This window comes from Barbus barbus, assembly GCF_936440315.1.
Source record: "Barbus barbus genome assembly, chromosome: 17".
In the NCBI taxonomy this organism is placed as follows: Eukaryota; Metazoa; Chordata; class Actinopteri; order Cypriniformes; family Cyprinidae; genus Barbus; species Barbus barbus.
The window spans coordinates 30,658,482-30,674,574 of NC_136745.1; the positions used below are offsets into that span (position 1 = coordinate 30,658,482).

The following is a 16,093-nucleotide window of genomic DNA, read 5'->3' on the forward strand; positions in this document are numbered from 1 at the left end:
GAAGTCTTTAGTAATATTATAAGTGTCTTTACTGACCCTAAACACTTGAAAGGTGTTGTAAATCAGTCTTGCGCTCATTTCAATCCTCCTGAAGTCATATAATAGTTTTGCGTGAGTATCAGACATAAATGTCATTATTCAATCTTTACTCAAAATCATCATCTCTGACATTTCGAAATGCTGTATTTGCTTACGATTCACAAAACTAATGTTTGCAAGATGCTTATAAAGGCACCAAATGACAACAACACAAGTGCATGTGAGATTTGAGAGTTCTCCGAGAATGATATCTGAAATTTATCGTACATTTATCAATTTTAGAGCTTTCAACCCTCAAATAAACAATCCTGTTAGTCCCAAAACACTCGATCGCAAACACTTACAGCAGCTCAGTTTGCAGTGGATATAGTTGGTTTCTGTCCTTTATAACAGTCTGAGCTCCTCAAATGTGTTAAACTATCAGATCTTGAGACCAGAACACTAGGTTAGAGCTTCCAAACCCATAACAGATGTCAAACACAGCAGGCTGAGACACCAGAGCTCGTCTCTTCCGTGCGGGGAGCCACAAAATTTGTCCCTTTTGCAGCGCGGTAACGTTTGGAGCTAAGAAAAGACGTGGCGCTTCCCCTCACAGCGTTCATTTGGATCTCTGATTACAGCCTTCTCTTCCCTCAAACACAAACACAGGCCTGGAAAAACCAGCCTGCCAGCGACGGGAAAACCAGAGCAATTAGAGCAGCGGAAGACACTAATGAAGAGCCGGTCCAGACGTGACGATTTCACAAAAGACGGGAAAGAAGAAGAGCAGGGAGGATAGAAGAAGCTGCCTGATGATGATTTTTAGTGCTGCTGAAGCTTGAACTCTGAGTTGAGTTTAGAAAACTGTGATACACTACCATTAAAACTTCAAAGCAAGATTTCTGTATACTTTTAGTCTTCAAGCAAGCATTACATTGATCAAAAGTGACAGTAAAGACAAAAGATTTGTATTTCAAATAAATGCTGTTCTTTTGAACTTTCTATTCATCTGTGAATCCTGAAAAATAACACGTATCACAGTTTCCATAAAAATATTGTGCAGCACAACTGTGTTCAACATTGATAATAATCAGAAATGTTTGTTGAGCAGTAAATCAGTATATTATTATGATTTCTGAAGATCATGTGACACTGAAGACTGGAGAAATGATGCTGAAAATACAGCTTTGATCACAGAAATAAATTACAGTTTAACACACATTCACACAGAAAACTGATATTTTAAGTTAAAATAATATTTCACAATTTTTACTGTATTTTTGTTTAAATAAATGCTGCCTTGGTGAGCAGAAGAGACTTCTTTCAAAAACATAAAAAATCTTAATATGTCAAACTTTTGACCACAAGTGTAGGTATAAATTATCTCGTGTAAAACTATATAATCATATATATATATATATATTAGTGCTGTCAAATGATTAATCACATCCAAAATAAAAGTTTTTGTTTACATGTGTATGCTGTGTATATTTATTATGTATATATAAATTCAAACATATGCATGTTTAAAAAAAAAAAAATTAAATATATTGATATATAATATAAAATTTAAGAGTATGAATATATAAATGTATAAAAGTAAATATTTTCAAATTATATATTGAATTTTTGTGTATTTATATATACATAATAATTATACAGTACACACATATATAATGTAAACAAAAACTTATTTTGGATGCTATTTAATCGTTTGACAGCACTATATATATATATATATATATATATGTATATTTATATGTGTGTGTGTATATCTGATGGTTTTCAAGTCTGACTGAACTCTGAGTTTTGTCAGAGCTATATATATATATATATACACATTTTAAGTCCATGTTCTCTACATCTACAGGGACTCTATACGGCTGAATACTTGTATGTCATTAAATCAAGTGCTAAGCGTGTGTGTGTGTGTGTGTGTGTGTGTGTGTGTGTCGTCGAGCACCCATAGATGAGTCTGAAGTCCCGTCGGCTCTGATAACATCATTTTCCATCTGCTGCTCTCGTTCGGTTTATTCAGCGGAAGCTGCTGGTTACTAAACAACCGAGCGTCTGGATTTGCCCTCCAGAGTTCCTGATGTCTGATAAGAGACAGAACAACAAGCAAAGCTTCATCCGACCTGCAGCTCTCAGGACCAAACTCGTCTGCTTTATAACTGTACATTAGCAGCATTTGACTTTCTTGATGATTTTAAGCTCATTAAAAATGTTTGAAAAGTAGGTAAAATTTCCAGAGTGTACATTTTCACTGCTTTTATTTTCAGCACAATACAGACTTTAAATCTGAACAGCTTACGTCTAAGGAAGAAACAAGGCTTTTTCCATTGTTCATCTACATTTTTTAATGTTTAAGAGAGACAGACATTCAGCTGGAGAGTCTGTGTAAGTCACATGTACAGAGGAATCATTCTTTTAAAATAAACTTTTCTGATTATTATTAATGTTGAAAACCGTTGTGCTGAACAATTTTTTCAGGATTCACAGATGAATAGAAAGTTCAAAAGAACAGCATTTATCTCAAAAAGAAATCATATATAACATTATAAATGTCTTTACTGGCACTTTATGATCAACTTAATGCATGCTTGATGAATAAAAGTATTTCTTTCAAAGAAAATTTTCACACAAACTATATATATATCTTCTTTCTGAGTTATATGTTTGTGCCGGGTCGTATAGTTCAGTAAACATCTTCTGCTGTTTTGACCTCTTTCTTCTGCCTCTTTCTTTATTTTTCTTTTTTCTCCAATCAAGGGGGAATTATCTTCTTACCGGAAAGCGAGTTGGCCACTAATTTTAGCTGCTCTTGATTGAGGCTGGAGGCTCAGGCTGAGGCCACATCCGCCCGACCCAGAGAAGTTAATTCCTACCAGAACACACAACATGTGTTTAGTTCTCCAACACACACAGAGTCCAGCCGCAGTCTGCTGTGTGTGTGTGTGTGTGTGTGTGTGTTCAGCTGTATAGGCCATTTTTCAGAGGACGTGGTTTCTGCAAGTGTTTTTCCATTTCATTTGCTTTATTCATTTGAATTTCAGTTTGAGTTACACTTCACAGTAAGGTTCATTTTATTAATTTATTGCATTAGGTTTTTTAAACCTTACTGTTTTCAGCAACATATATGTATACAGTTATGTCCATATATATTTGGACACTGACATAATTTTGTGAAATGCTGCTCAATCGGTTTGAGATCAGGAGATTGACTTGGTCATTGCAGAATAATCAACTTTTTTACCTTCAAAATCTCTTGGGTTGAGTTTTTGAGTTAACAGCAGTAACCCAGAGCCACAGATGATCATGAGCTGCTCCAAGCCTTCTCCAGACTTTCTTCTTCCCGTCATTCTGGAACAGGTTGATCTTAACTTCAGACGTCCAAAGAATGCTTTTCCAGAAGTGCTCTGGTTTTTTAGGTGTTTTTTGTCAAATTTTAATCTGGGCTTGTTTGCAGCTTGTGGTGAAGCCTCTGTATTTGCTCTGGTGAAGTCTTCTCTTGATTGTAGACACGTCTGTCTCCTGGAGTGTGTTCTTCTCTTGGCTGGATGTTGTGAAAGGGTTTTTCTTCACCATGGAGAGGATTCTCCGATCATCACCACTGTTGTCCTCCGTGGACGTCCAGGTGTTTTTATGTTTCTGAGCTCACAAGATCTTTTTTCTCAGAATGTAGCAAACAGTTGATTTGGCCGCTCCTAATGTCCCTGCTCGCTCTTTCTGATGGATCTGTTTTGTTTTTGAAGCCTAACAATCATCTGTTTCTCATGTTTGGAGAGATGCTTTGACCGCATGATGTGGTTCACAGCAACAGCTTCCAAATGCAAATTACAAACTTAGAATCATCTCCAGAGCTTTTACCTGCTTAATTGATGTAGAAATAATGAAGGAATAGCCCACATCTGTCCATGAAACAGCTTTTGAGTCAACTGTCCAGTTACTTATGGTCTCTTGAAAAATGGGGGGGGGGGGGTACATAATAAAGAGCTGTAATTCCTTTCCTCCAATTGTGATGCGTATACCCTCAAATTAAAGCACTTTAAGCCCATATTCATTATATCATTGTAACTTGAATATGTTTTGGTCAACAGCTAAAATGAAAGAAATCGTGCCTGTGTCCAAATATGGACCTAACTGTATATATACAATTAAAACAATAAATAAGAACCGTTAATGTTTTACATTTATTAGGTGTATATACATTTATTATTCTATCTAGGTTGATGTCAATTCATTAATTCATCACTTTATTATGTACTATTATATATACTTAACCTATATATAAATACTTTTTTATTGTATATATCATATTAAACAGATATGGCCATTAAGAATGTGCGTTTTTTCCCCACGACATGCCTCAATTCATTACATTAAATACATATCACATTACATATTACAATTATTAGGTGCGGCTCCAAAATATCATTACACATTTTGATTTAAAGCAAAGAATACGAAAAGAAAGATACCAGCTAAATAATAGCTAAATTATAAACTCTCAAATATAAAACCTTCGATTCCTCATGATATTGTGCATGTTTGAGTGGTTTTGCAGTGTTGGGTTTGTTCTGTGCTCAGAGACTGAGCTCTTGAGCTGAAGCAGTGGATCTGAAGCTGTTTTCCGTCTAACTCTGATCCTCATCTGCTTTATTTTCATACGTTTGTTTCTGTATCTCTGCCACAATTCGGCACAGAGACTCCATCACGCATCCCAGAATTCCTCTGAGAAGGTCTGCAGGTGCGACCGGCGGCGTGTCTGACACGTTAAACACATCTGTCTCTCTCTCTGACGCTAAATCTGTCGCACATCTGTGTGTTGTGAGGTTAGCGTGCAGGTGTGATGAGATGAGATCACTGCTAGACTGTGCTAATAAACACACACACTCATTCTTTCTGTTCCCTTCAGATGAAAACCTGCCTTCAACTTTACGACCTTCATAGAAACTTATTCAACTAGAATAAAAAAAAATCATGACAAACTTTAGATTGAGAAAGTGTAGCCTGAAAGTTTGACGTTTTTAAAAGTTTAAAACAGTTTGAACTAATAGATAGATAGATAGATAGATAGATAGATAGATAGATAGATAGATAGATAGATAGATAGATAGATAGATAGATAGATAGATAGATAGATAGATAGATAGATAGATTTTACCACTATGGTAGCCTGTGTTTTAGAAAATCAGATCTTTTTGTAATCTTGCCAAAGCACATATCGTTGGAAATATCTGACAGTCAAGGTTCCATATTTGGTAACTGTTTTGTAATAGAAGTAATATTGTGACAGAAAACTGCATCAAAAAAATCAATAGAGTTTGTATGTAACCCAGTGTTATTTTTGGTATAGTGCCCAAACAAAACCTGACAGGAACCATGCACTGTTGCTGAGATATCAACTTCAAATTTGGAACACAACTTGGTCAGACATATGGCTTTGAATTCATAGACATTTTAGAGTTCAGCATATTTTATAAAATACTTATTTTATATAAAATAAAGAATAGTATACTGCATTATCTTTATTGTAAACTCAAACTTCTATAACTTTTTTACACTTTGTTTTTTTAAATGCATTCAGTTCAGCAATAATCTGCTGTGTCGTCTTTAAAAAGAGACCAGCCTTAGGTCTGTATTCCAAAGTGTTCAGGAATTACAGCCATGCTGTAACAAGCATTGATAAACAAGTGTTTTCAGTGCATTTATACCCCCAAAGGGACGACGTATCCTGGGGATACAAACATTAAAATAAGAGTCAAATTTGAAACATTTTATTATTTGAGTTCCAATAAGATAAATGTATTTTCTGATGTCTCTTTATGGTTTTGCCCTGGTCATGTGCTGGTCTTAAGCTGGTCCTGAGCAGGAGCTAGTTGCTTAGGACCAGCTCAAACCAGCTGCCATGCTTCAAAACATACCTAACCAGCATATGCTGGGTTTTTTCAGCAGGGTTAATTAGCATGTTTCTAGCAAGTTTAACATGTTGTTAGCATAACATGAATTAACATGTTTTAACGGTATACTAGCATGTTTCTAGCACGTTTTAGCACATTTCTAACATGCTTTAACATGTATTTACATGTTTCTGATATTTCTAGTATGTTTATCACATGGCTAGCATGTGTCTAATATGTTTAGCATATTGCTATCATGAATAATAGCTAGCTCACAGCTAACATGTTTTAGCATGTTGCTAGATAGATTATAAAAATTCAATAGAATGGAAGCAGAAATGAGTATAAAGTCAATCCTCACTGGACTAGAGCTCATGCAGAGGAAGCCTCTGTCAGTGTTAGATGCTAGAAGATCACTGAGATGCTTTCATTGTGATGTTGATGTAACGGTGGGCGATGAGGTCATTTCCTGTGTTTACAGCTCTGGGTTAAAAACGGCACCTGTGTGTGAAGGTCATGCTCTCTCTCTTTCCTGTGTGTGCTCTGTGTCTCGCTGTCTCTCTCTGAGAGGAAGTCCTCGGTGCTGGGAATCCCTGACTTCCTGTTTTGGAGAACAGACAGACAGAAGCCCTTCACACCTGCAGACAATCAGACTCCATCTGTTTGACAGGAAATGTGTGTCTGCATGTGTTCAGATGATAGATAGATAGATAGATAGATAGATAGATAGATAGATAGATAGATAGATAGATAGATAGATAGATAGATAGATAGATAGATAGTATGAATGAAACTCAGTAGATGAGGACACACACACACTTGTTTCACTATCCTTGTGGGGACTCTCATAGGCGTAATGGTTTTTCTGCTGTACAGACCGTATTTTCTATTACCCTACACCAACCCTACACCTAAACTTAGCCCTCACAGGAAACTTTCTGCATTTTTATATTTTCAAAGAACAACATTCTGTGTGATTTATAAGATTTTTTACCCTTGGGGACCTCAATTTAGGTCCCCACCGTGACACGAGTCCCCATGAGTCTGTGTGTATTTTAAGGTTTAAGTGCCCACCTGGATAGAAAAACAGGTACGCATGCACACACACACTCTTGGCCTTTTGGTAAACAGGAAGTTTAATTGTTGAGTAAAACCCTGAGGACACAGACGACAGCTGCCACTCAACGCCCTGTGTGTCTGTGTTTTTGTTTTTATATACCAGTGGGGACTTAAACCTTAAAATACACACAGACTCATGGGGACTCGTGTCACGGTGGGGACCTAAATTGAGGTCCCCACGGGTAAACAATCTTATAAATCACACAGAATTAAGTTTTTTTAAAATATAAAAATGCAAACAGTCTGCTGTGAGGGCTAAGTTTAGGTGTAGGGTTGGTGTAGGGCAATAGAAAATACGGTCTGTACAGCAGAAAACCATTACGCCTATGAGAGTCCCCACAAGGATAGTGAAACAAGTGTGTGTGTGTGTCTGTCTGTGTCTGTCTGTCTGTCTGTCTGTCTGTCTGTGTGTGTGTGTGTGTGTGTGCGTGTGTGCGTGGGGGGGGGGTTCTTTATAGCCAGCAGCAATTCTCAGACTTCCTGAAGTACTTGTGTCTCTATTTACACACATACACACACACACACACACACTTGACGTGTAGCTGCAGTTTTGGGCTGAATGGAGCTTCCTGCTCTGTGTAAACTGATCTGTGCCTGAAAGAATGTTTGATATACCTGCATGAAAGCACTGAGAAAGAGTGTGTGTGTGTGTGTGTGTGTGTGTATGTGTGTGTGCCTGTCAGCATGTTTAATTGATGACAAGCTGTTTATGAGCTGCTGTGTGTCTGTCTGCACTCATTGTGTAGAAATACCTGAAGAACAAAAGAGAGAGAGAGAGAGAAAGTGTTTTGAGCTGCTATAGGTCTGATAAACATGTTGTGATTATAACTTGAGTAACAGCATGAGGTGTGTTACTGAGAGAGAGAGAGATTCCCACAAACAAACAAACCGCTCAAACTGAGCACAAATATGAATTTGCTGCAGATACTGATATGATATTTCTATGATGAGATTCTGATGTTTGTAAAATAAATCAGTGAGATATTTATAACAGTGCAGCAGATACTGACATAAAATGATCTAAATATCAGTGGTCACTCTATATCTCCAGTAATATGTCTCAGTAAGATGAGATGGAAATGATCCAAACATATAATGCACTGCTGATTGAGAGATGAAGAAATAAACGCTCCTCAGAAGATGTGAGATGAAGATCATTCCTCCGCTGAGGAACAGAGAAAGTAAAGCTTCTGGAAACAAACGCTCCTCAAAAGATCCTGATGATCAGATTTGAGACTAAAAAATGATTGATGGAGAATCAAGTAAAGCTGAGCTGCTTCAGTCCAGAAAGTGTTCATCTGGAAATATTACTGCAGATATTCTGTTTACTTGATAAAATCAGTCGAGATTTGACACGAGAAGCAGCAGCTGAAGCTGGACGTCTGTACAATTACACTAAAAGAGCTTTTACTAATAAAAGAAAAGGTATGGAGTGGATTGTGAGTGAATCATTTACAGTCACATTTGGCCGATGCTTTGATCTAAAGTGACTTACATTGTATTCAGGCTGTGTGTTTTCAGTTTTCAATTTTGCATGCATTCTCTTGGAATCAAACCCATAATTTTGGCATTTCTAGCACTATGTTCTACTGTTTGAAATTATAATGCCATATTCAGTTCATTATTAACTGGAGTCCCACATTTTTGCATGCAGCCCTGATTTTCCTGCACTATATGAAGCGTGTAAATGTTGTTGTGGACTCGCAGCGTTCCAGTTCTTCCAGTGTGTTTGTGGAGAGCCGTTTCTCCTGACAGACAAAAGCTCCGGCGGCTTCATTGTGTCTCTGTGGGTTTGGTCTTTGCTTACAGTAAGAGGAACATCTGAGTGCGCTGGTTTTGTCTTTCAGCTGAAGGTCACGCAGATGTAAGCGGATCTGTTTCCGGCGTTACACGAGTATCTGTGACTGCACTGATAGCAGAAGCCCATCCACACCCCTCACCGCAGCCAATCACACGCTCCTCAGGAACATACGGATCAGACTCCTCTGATTCACTTCAGACGAGCTTCATCACTGTTAGAGGCTCTTACGTGTCTCAGTCGAGTTTAACACAATCACACTCAAAACATATTTAGGCCTAAATTTAAGGTTGATGTATTTTAATTGCATGTCAAGTTTCCATGCATTTGGGTTACATATACAAATTAATAAACTTAATTTGATGCATATTTGTCAGTCAAACATAAATCAAACGGGTCAGATTTCTGTAATAGTGCTAGTAAATTCAGTGTGTTTTAAATAAGCCGTTAGCTCATTTATATATTATTTATTATCAATAAATCTCATACATTTTATCTAATTGCATATTGCTTGTTCCATAGCTATTTTAACCATGTTCATACTTTGAACTGAATAAATGTAGTTGATTTTACAAAAAAAAATGTGCAAAAATTGTAAAAATGTGATTAGTTAAATAAAATCAAATAGCTATATTACTAATATATTATGTATTATATAATATATTATATTAGTATAATTATTATTATTGCTATATATATATATATATATATATATATATATATAATGCATTTTATTATATTTTATAGTATAATATTAATACATTTTTCATTCTAATTTAATAGTGCAACGAAAAAATATTTAGCAGTGTGCAAGTCGTAACTTGTGTTTCATTCCAGTTTAATTGTGCAGCTAAAAAATATTTAATATATAGCTAATTCAAATATTGAAAAATACTATAAAAGTTTATAAGTAATAGTAAAACAACACTGGTATGTTCAGCATATTATTGCGTTTATTAAATGTCTAAAAAATACCTACAAGCGAGTTAATAGTTAGTTTAAACATCAGTTAAGAAGTAAAACATAAAATATACTGTTTATACTTTTTAACTGAATAAATGTAATTGTTTTCGTAATTAACAGGTTTATGCTGATTCTAAGCTATTTGAATAAATGCATTTTTAAAATGTTTATTTAAATAATAATTTTATTTAAATAATCATCATCGTTTATTTAAATCAATTAGTTTAAAAACATAATGCATAAGTAAATTTAGGTCTAAATATTTATATTTATTTAAGAATATATTGCTGATGGACAACATCATATTTGCTTGATAAAACAGCTGGTTGTGTGTGATTTACGGTCTCTCACAGGAAGTGCTGTGGTCGTGCTGAAGCAGCTGTTGTGTAATTGTGTCCTGTCATTCACAGTGATTTGCATCTTTCTCTCACTGCAGATAAACTTTGAAGTGTGTGTGTGTGTGTGCATACACTCTATTACACTCATATATTGCATTCTGTATTTTCATAACACATTTACATGCAAATCCTCATTATCGTTACAAAAATACTGATGCATTATTTAAATCCTGAAGCATTTATATATATCATGATCATATTGCACTGCTGTTCATTTATGCTGATAGAAATACAACATAATTGTTATGAAAACATTTTTTTTACAAGTAAACACATGCTTCACTTTCTTTATGCAAAAATACAATTTCTTGTTTTTTGTGGTGAAATATGAGCCAGACGGGTTTCTTCCTGTCAGATCCACCCGTCTCGAGCTGTGAAGTCTTTGTGTTTGATTCTCCTAAACAAACGTGTTGAATAGAAGCTCTTTTGCTCTCAGACGAGCTTCTGTCCTGTAATTCTACTTAAGTTTCTTTATTCAAAAGGTTGAAATACTCCTTCAGCACAAACACACACACACACATTCTCTCTCTCTCTCTCTCTCTCTCTCTCTCTCTCACACACACACACACACACACACACACATTCTCTCTCTCTCTCACACACACACACACACACACACACACAGAGCAATTATTCTGTCAACAAGCCAAGATCTCCAATGAGGAGCAACAGCGTTATAAAAGCACCTTAAACATACACACACACACACACACACACAGCGGATCCTCCAGGACAGGAAGTGTTTGTGTGCTGCTGAGTGATGAATGAGAGAGAAAGAGAAATATAACATGTTGACTCCTGCAGCCCTGCGCTGAACATCTGAACGTGAACTAATACTAAAGCTATTAAACAGCGTTTCATACTGTTACCTGAAATACAGTTAAAGTAGAATAAAAGAGAAATATTAGATGGAAAACTTAAACTTGGCAAACTTAAGTGAAAATTTGAAATTAAATAATAAAACATATGTTGATGTTAAAGTATCAAAGCACTCAAACTAAATGTGAAATTAATATCAATTAAAAGCTTACATATATAAAAATATATAAAGGTTACAATTAAAGCTTAGCAGATAACTAAAATAAGTTCTAAGTACTAAAATGACAAAGTACAGATTAAATAATAAATGTTAAGTATATATATTATTGAAACTTTATTTAATTTAATGTTTATTTTCTGTCAAGTAATGAAAATGTTTTATGGTTTTAGTTTCAGTAAACTGTAAGAAATGCATATTTTCAGCATATTATTGTGTGCATTAAAGGGATAGTTCACCCAAAAATGAAAACTCACCCTCATATCGTTCCAAACCCGGGTCAGAGAGCTCTCGGATTTGATCAAAAACATCTTAATTTGTGTTCTGAAGAGGAACGAAGGTCTCAGGGGGTTGGAACGACATGAGAGTGAGTAATTAATGACAGAATTTTCATTTTTGGGTGAACTATCCCTTTAAATATCCAAACAACCTTTTTAGGGTCATCTTCAATTGGAAAAAAAATGAATCGTATGTAAAAACAATGCAATTAAATCTTGTTTTTCAGTGTTAGTCTATTGTTAATCAGGTGGTTTGTAGTGTTTTCCATCACATGTCCTTGTGTTTGTCTCCAGTCGTGATGCACAAACTGTTATGGTTACAGCACACACACACACACACACACACACACACTCAGTCATCTCCCTGTGCCGTGTTTGGTCTCTTCCTGAGGATATAAGGAAGCAATGCGCCGCGGATCGAACCAGTTGCACTGCAGGGTCACAGCGATGGCTTCCTGGAGTTGTTTTCTCTGTCTGTTTGTCTGCTCTCTGGATTCAGTGTGCTGTTTTCCTATCAGACGACGCTTCAGCTGCTGTTATCATCTGTTGTGTGTGTAACTCCTCTTCAACTTCCTCTCAGGAGGTTTAACTGCACAAACAAATCAAGCTGCACAATATATCCAGGCCTTAATGAGGGTTTTTTAATTTATCATATCAGTCTGGCAGATAACATCAGTTCTGTTTATTATCTACAGTTCTGCTGTGTAGTTGAATGTTTTGATGCCTCATTTCCAGTGCTACTTTACTGTTAGTTATTTACTACTACAGTATCGTGAATTAGCTTTTATTTTTACTTTTTTGTATTTAGTTATTTTGCTGCTTAATTTATTTGAGCTATTTAATTTCTGATTTTCTTTTTTAGGTTTTCATATTTATATTTGTCAGATTTGTTTAAATAAATAAATAAAAAACATTTTTTATTATTTTACTTTGTTGACATGAAAAACCTGCTCATTTCACTTGAAGAATATGATTATAAGTATAAATGATACATTATTAGTATCAGGTAAAAACATTCAAAAATTTGGGAAAACAATGTTATTATTTAAAAGAAATTCATATTTGTATTCATAAAAGACACTAAATTGTTAAAAAGTGACAGTATAGACATTTATAATGTTACAAAAGATTTCTGTTTCAAATAAATGCTGTTCTTCTGAACTTTCTATTCATCTGTGAATCCTGAGAAATAAAATGTATCACGGTTTCCACAGAAATATTGTGCAGCACAACTGTGTTCAACATTGATAATAATCAGAAATGTTTGTTGATCAGTAAATCAGTATATTATTATGATTTCTGAAGATCATGTGACACTGAAGACTGCAGTAATGATGCTGAAAATACAGCTGCAGATCACAGAAATAAATTACACTTTAACACATATTCACATAGAAAACTGATTTAAATGCACTAATATTTCACAGTTTTACTATATTTTTGATCAAATAAATGCAGCCGTGGTGAGCCGAAGAGACTTCTTTCAGAGACATGCATTAATATTCCTCATCTGTGTGTGTGTCTCAGGCTCTGATGCGTCCGGGGCGTCTGGACCGCGTTATATTCGTCCCGCTGCCGGACGCAGACACTCGCAGAGAGATCTTCACGCTGCAGTTCAGGAGCATGCCCATCCATCCCAGCGTGCACCTGGAGGACCTGGTGACCCGGACAGAGCGCTACTCCGGGGCAGAGGTGAGAGGTCGCTGCAGCTGCAGGGGTCAGAGGTCACGCCATCATTTGCTGAAGTGTTTTCACACTGTTTACATGAGAGCGAGAGAGAGAGAGAGTGTGTGTGTGTGTGTGCGCGTGCTTTTGTGACAAATTAGGACATAAATTTGTATAATGACACAGGTATGCCATAGGTATTACAAGGAGAAGGTGACTTTTCAGGACATTACCCCATGTCTCCACTTTTCAAAACGCTTATAAATCACACAGAATGGAGTGTATTGAAATTGTGAAATAGCACAAAGTCTCCTGTGAGGGGTAAGTTTAGGTGTAGGGCAATAGCACATACAGTTTGTTCAGTATAAAAACCATTACGCCTATGGGATGAACCCACTTTTCACAAAAACAAACGTGTGTGTGTGTGTGTGAGAGAGAGAGAGAGGCACTGTTCCTCTGAAGCCCGTGTGACTCTGAGCTGCAGCACAGACACTCTATTGTGTGTGTTTGTGTCCGTTCTCACCGTGACTCAGCAGCCACTCCTCTGTGTGTGTGTGTGTGTGTGTGTGTGTGTGTGACTGTGTGTACTTGTTTATGCTACATTGTAACGACCAAATGTCCCCACAAGAATAGTAAAACCTGAGATTTTTTACATCAGCTTTACAGAAAATGTATATTTAAATATTATATTTTAAAACTTATATTTAGTAATAGCTGATGTCCATATGGCAGAAATGTACAGTAAAATGCAGTTAGTTCATGACGGTGAACACTATTAACAGCAAAGAGTATATGTTTTATATCAATAGATTCTATTTTAGGCAAGTCGTGATGATTTGAGAAGGTTAAGTTGATCAAACACAGGCTATGATCAACTAACCTAACACATGTTAAACTGTAAATAAACAGCTCGTCCTTCACTGACACGCTTACACTCATCTGATTAACAGGTGAAGACACACACACACACACACACACACACACACACACACACACACACACACACACACAGGTGCTGATGTGTAGCTGTTTGTTGTTCTCTTATTATTATCAAGCGCACAGCTGCAGGATAAAGATGCTTTATGGATGAGATCCTGATGTTCAGAAGCACACTAACACTATTGATGTCTAGTGTGCTGCCTATCTAGGCGACACACAACCAATGCTCCCTCTAAGAAGAAATAAAATACCACGCACAGGACACATGAGTTGGGAAAGCCATCTGAATAAACTCTAGTAAATGTGAAATAATTGCAATGCTCGGGCAAACCGCTATAGAGTTAGAATGTGCTTTACATGTTTCATAGAAAGAGAGTGATGTGCACCAAATGAGTAGAAATCGACTGGTTGTGGATGAAATTGCTCAAAACGAGAGCCAATGCTAAAGAAATGACATTTAAAATAAACACTTTAAATAAAAGTAAGTGGTGGAAATAAGAATTCACGTTCATGTTTTTTTTAATATATTTACTTTACAGATCTTAGTTTAAATACTTCAATTTGTTTTCTATTCTATTCTTCTATTCAAAAAATTAGTTCTCTATTATATCATATTATATTATATTATAAACTTAATAATTTACCTCAAAAAGGGAATTCATGAGCAATATCTGCTTCAGTTTTTTACATTATATTATATCATGTGATATTATATTATTATAAAAATTTAACTGTTCTTCAGGAGTTTATAAAAATATATTTCTAATAGAATTTCTTGGTAACACAGCACTGTAAAAAAAATAATTATAATGTTTTCTCGGGTAACCTAAAATGTGCATCATGGACTTACATCAAATTAAATATACATAGCACATTAAAGTCAAAAGTTACACACTATATTGTATAGTTATTCGCTGTACGGGTCTGGTATGAACAATATTTTGTTCTCATGAAAATTACTAAAGTAGTCAAACCTGTTCATTATAAGGGGGTGCCAATACTTTTGGCAATATTGTGTATAATATAATTTTTAGTTTTTTTATGTGTAATTTTATCTGCAGTCATGTCTGAGATGACAGGAAGTGCTTGATCTCTGCTGAGTGTGTTGTGGAGGATCTAGCAGCATCAACACTATTATCTGAACAGTTTTCCAGTTCGCTCTGAATCCCGATCGTTCTCCCAGCACACAGGAAGTCTCTGCCTGCTCACTTCCTGCTGTGGTGTGAAACCTCTTCTCTAAACTAGCTCTGGCTCTGGATAGCGCTCTGATCCAGACTGCACTGCTGCTGTAAGCGGGCGGTTTTGTTGGTTAAAAATAGTTTTGTAATTATAGGAAATGATTTTTGCTGCATGTTTTTCCTGAACGCTGCGCTAATTTGTGGTCAGGCACTTTGCCATCAAACCACTTCTGTGTGCTCAGAGCTGACAGACAGCAGCACGACACACACACACACACACACACACACACATGTATCTTATGATCAGATCATTCACATTCACTACTGAGACAAAAAACACCTAGTTTTGACCTCCAATGAGCTCAATAAAAATGCTGATGAGTCAAGAGAAATCTTCAAAATATGCTGAGAATATTTCATTCCATGCCTAAAAGTGTTAAAAATCTACCTTAAACAGACTTTCTAACAATATTTTCTGTGTGGTTTGGGTTTTTATGTTAGTAGAATATCAGGTCAACTCTGTGGATTATAAATTAGGGCTGCGCAGTTAATCAGGATAAATTGTGATATGGCTTTAGTGTGATTATCAAATCGCAAAGGCTGCATGTTATATGAACAATTTAAGTTTAAATAAGATAAATATAATTTAATCTTTAAGGGCTCAATGTTGTTTGTAGTCAAAATAAAAATTTGATATTTTAATGCTTGAAAATGAAGAAATGAGAAATATTAGTATTGTAATTTTAGAATTGTAATGTAAAATTATTATTTTCCTTAAATACTTTTTTATTTTACAGT

The 16,093-nt window shown here is 35.7% G+C and overlaps 1 protein-coding gene across 1 annotated transcript in view; it reads left to right on the plus strand.

Annotated features, from left to right (window-relative positions):
• The window catches only part of LOC306883269 (ATPase family gene 2 protein homolog A-like), a 54,199-nt gene that overhangs the window by 37,334 nt on the left and 772 nt on the right, over positions 1-16,093 (plus strand). The window contains exon 15 of the mRNA XM_079438410.1: positions 13,041-13,205. Coding sequence (XP_079294536.1) covers positions 13,041-13,205 — 165 coding nt within the window. The remainder of the gene's footprint in view (positions 1-13,040; positions 13,206-16,093) is intronic.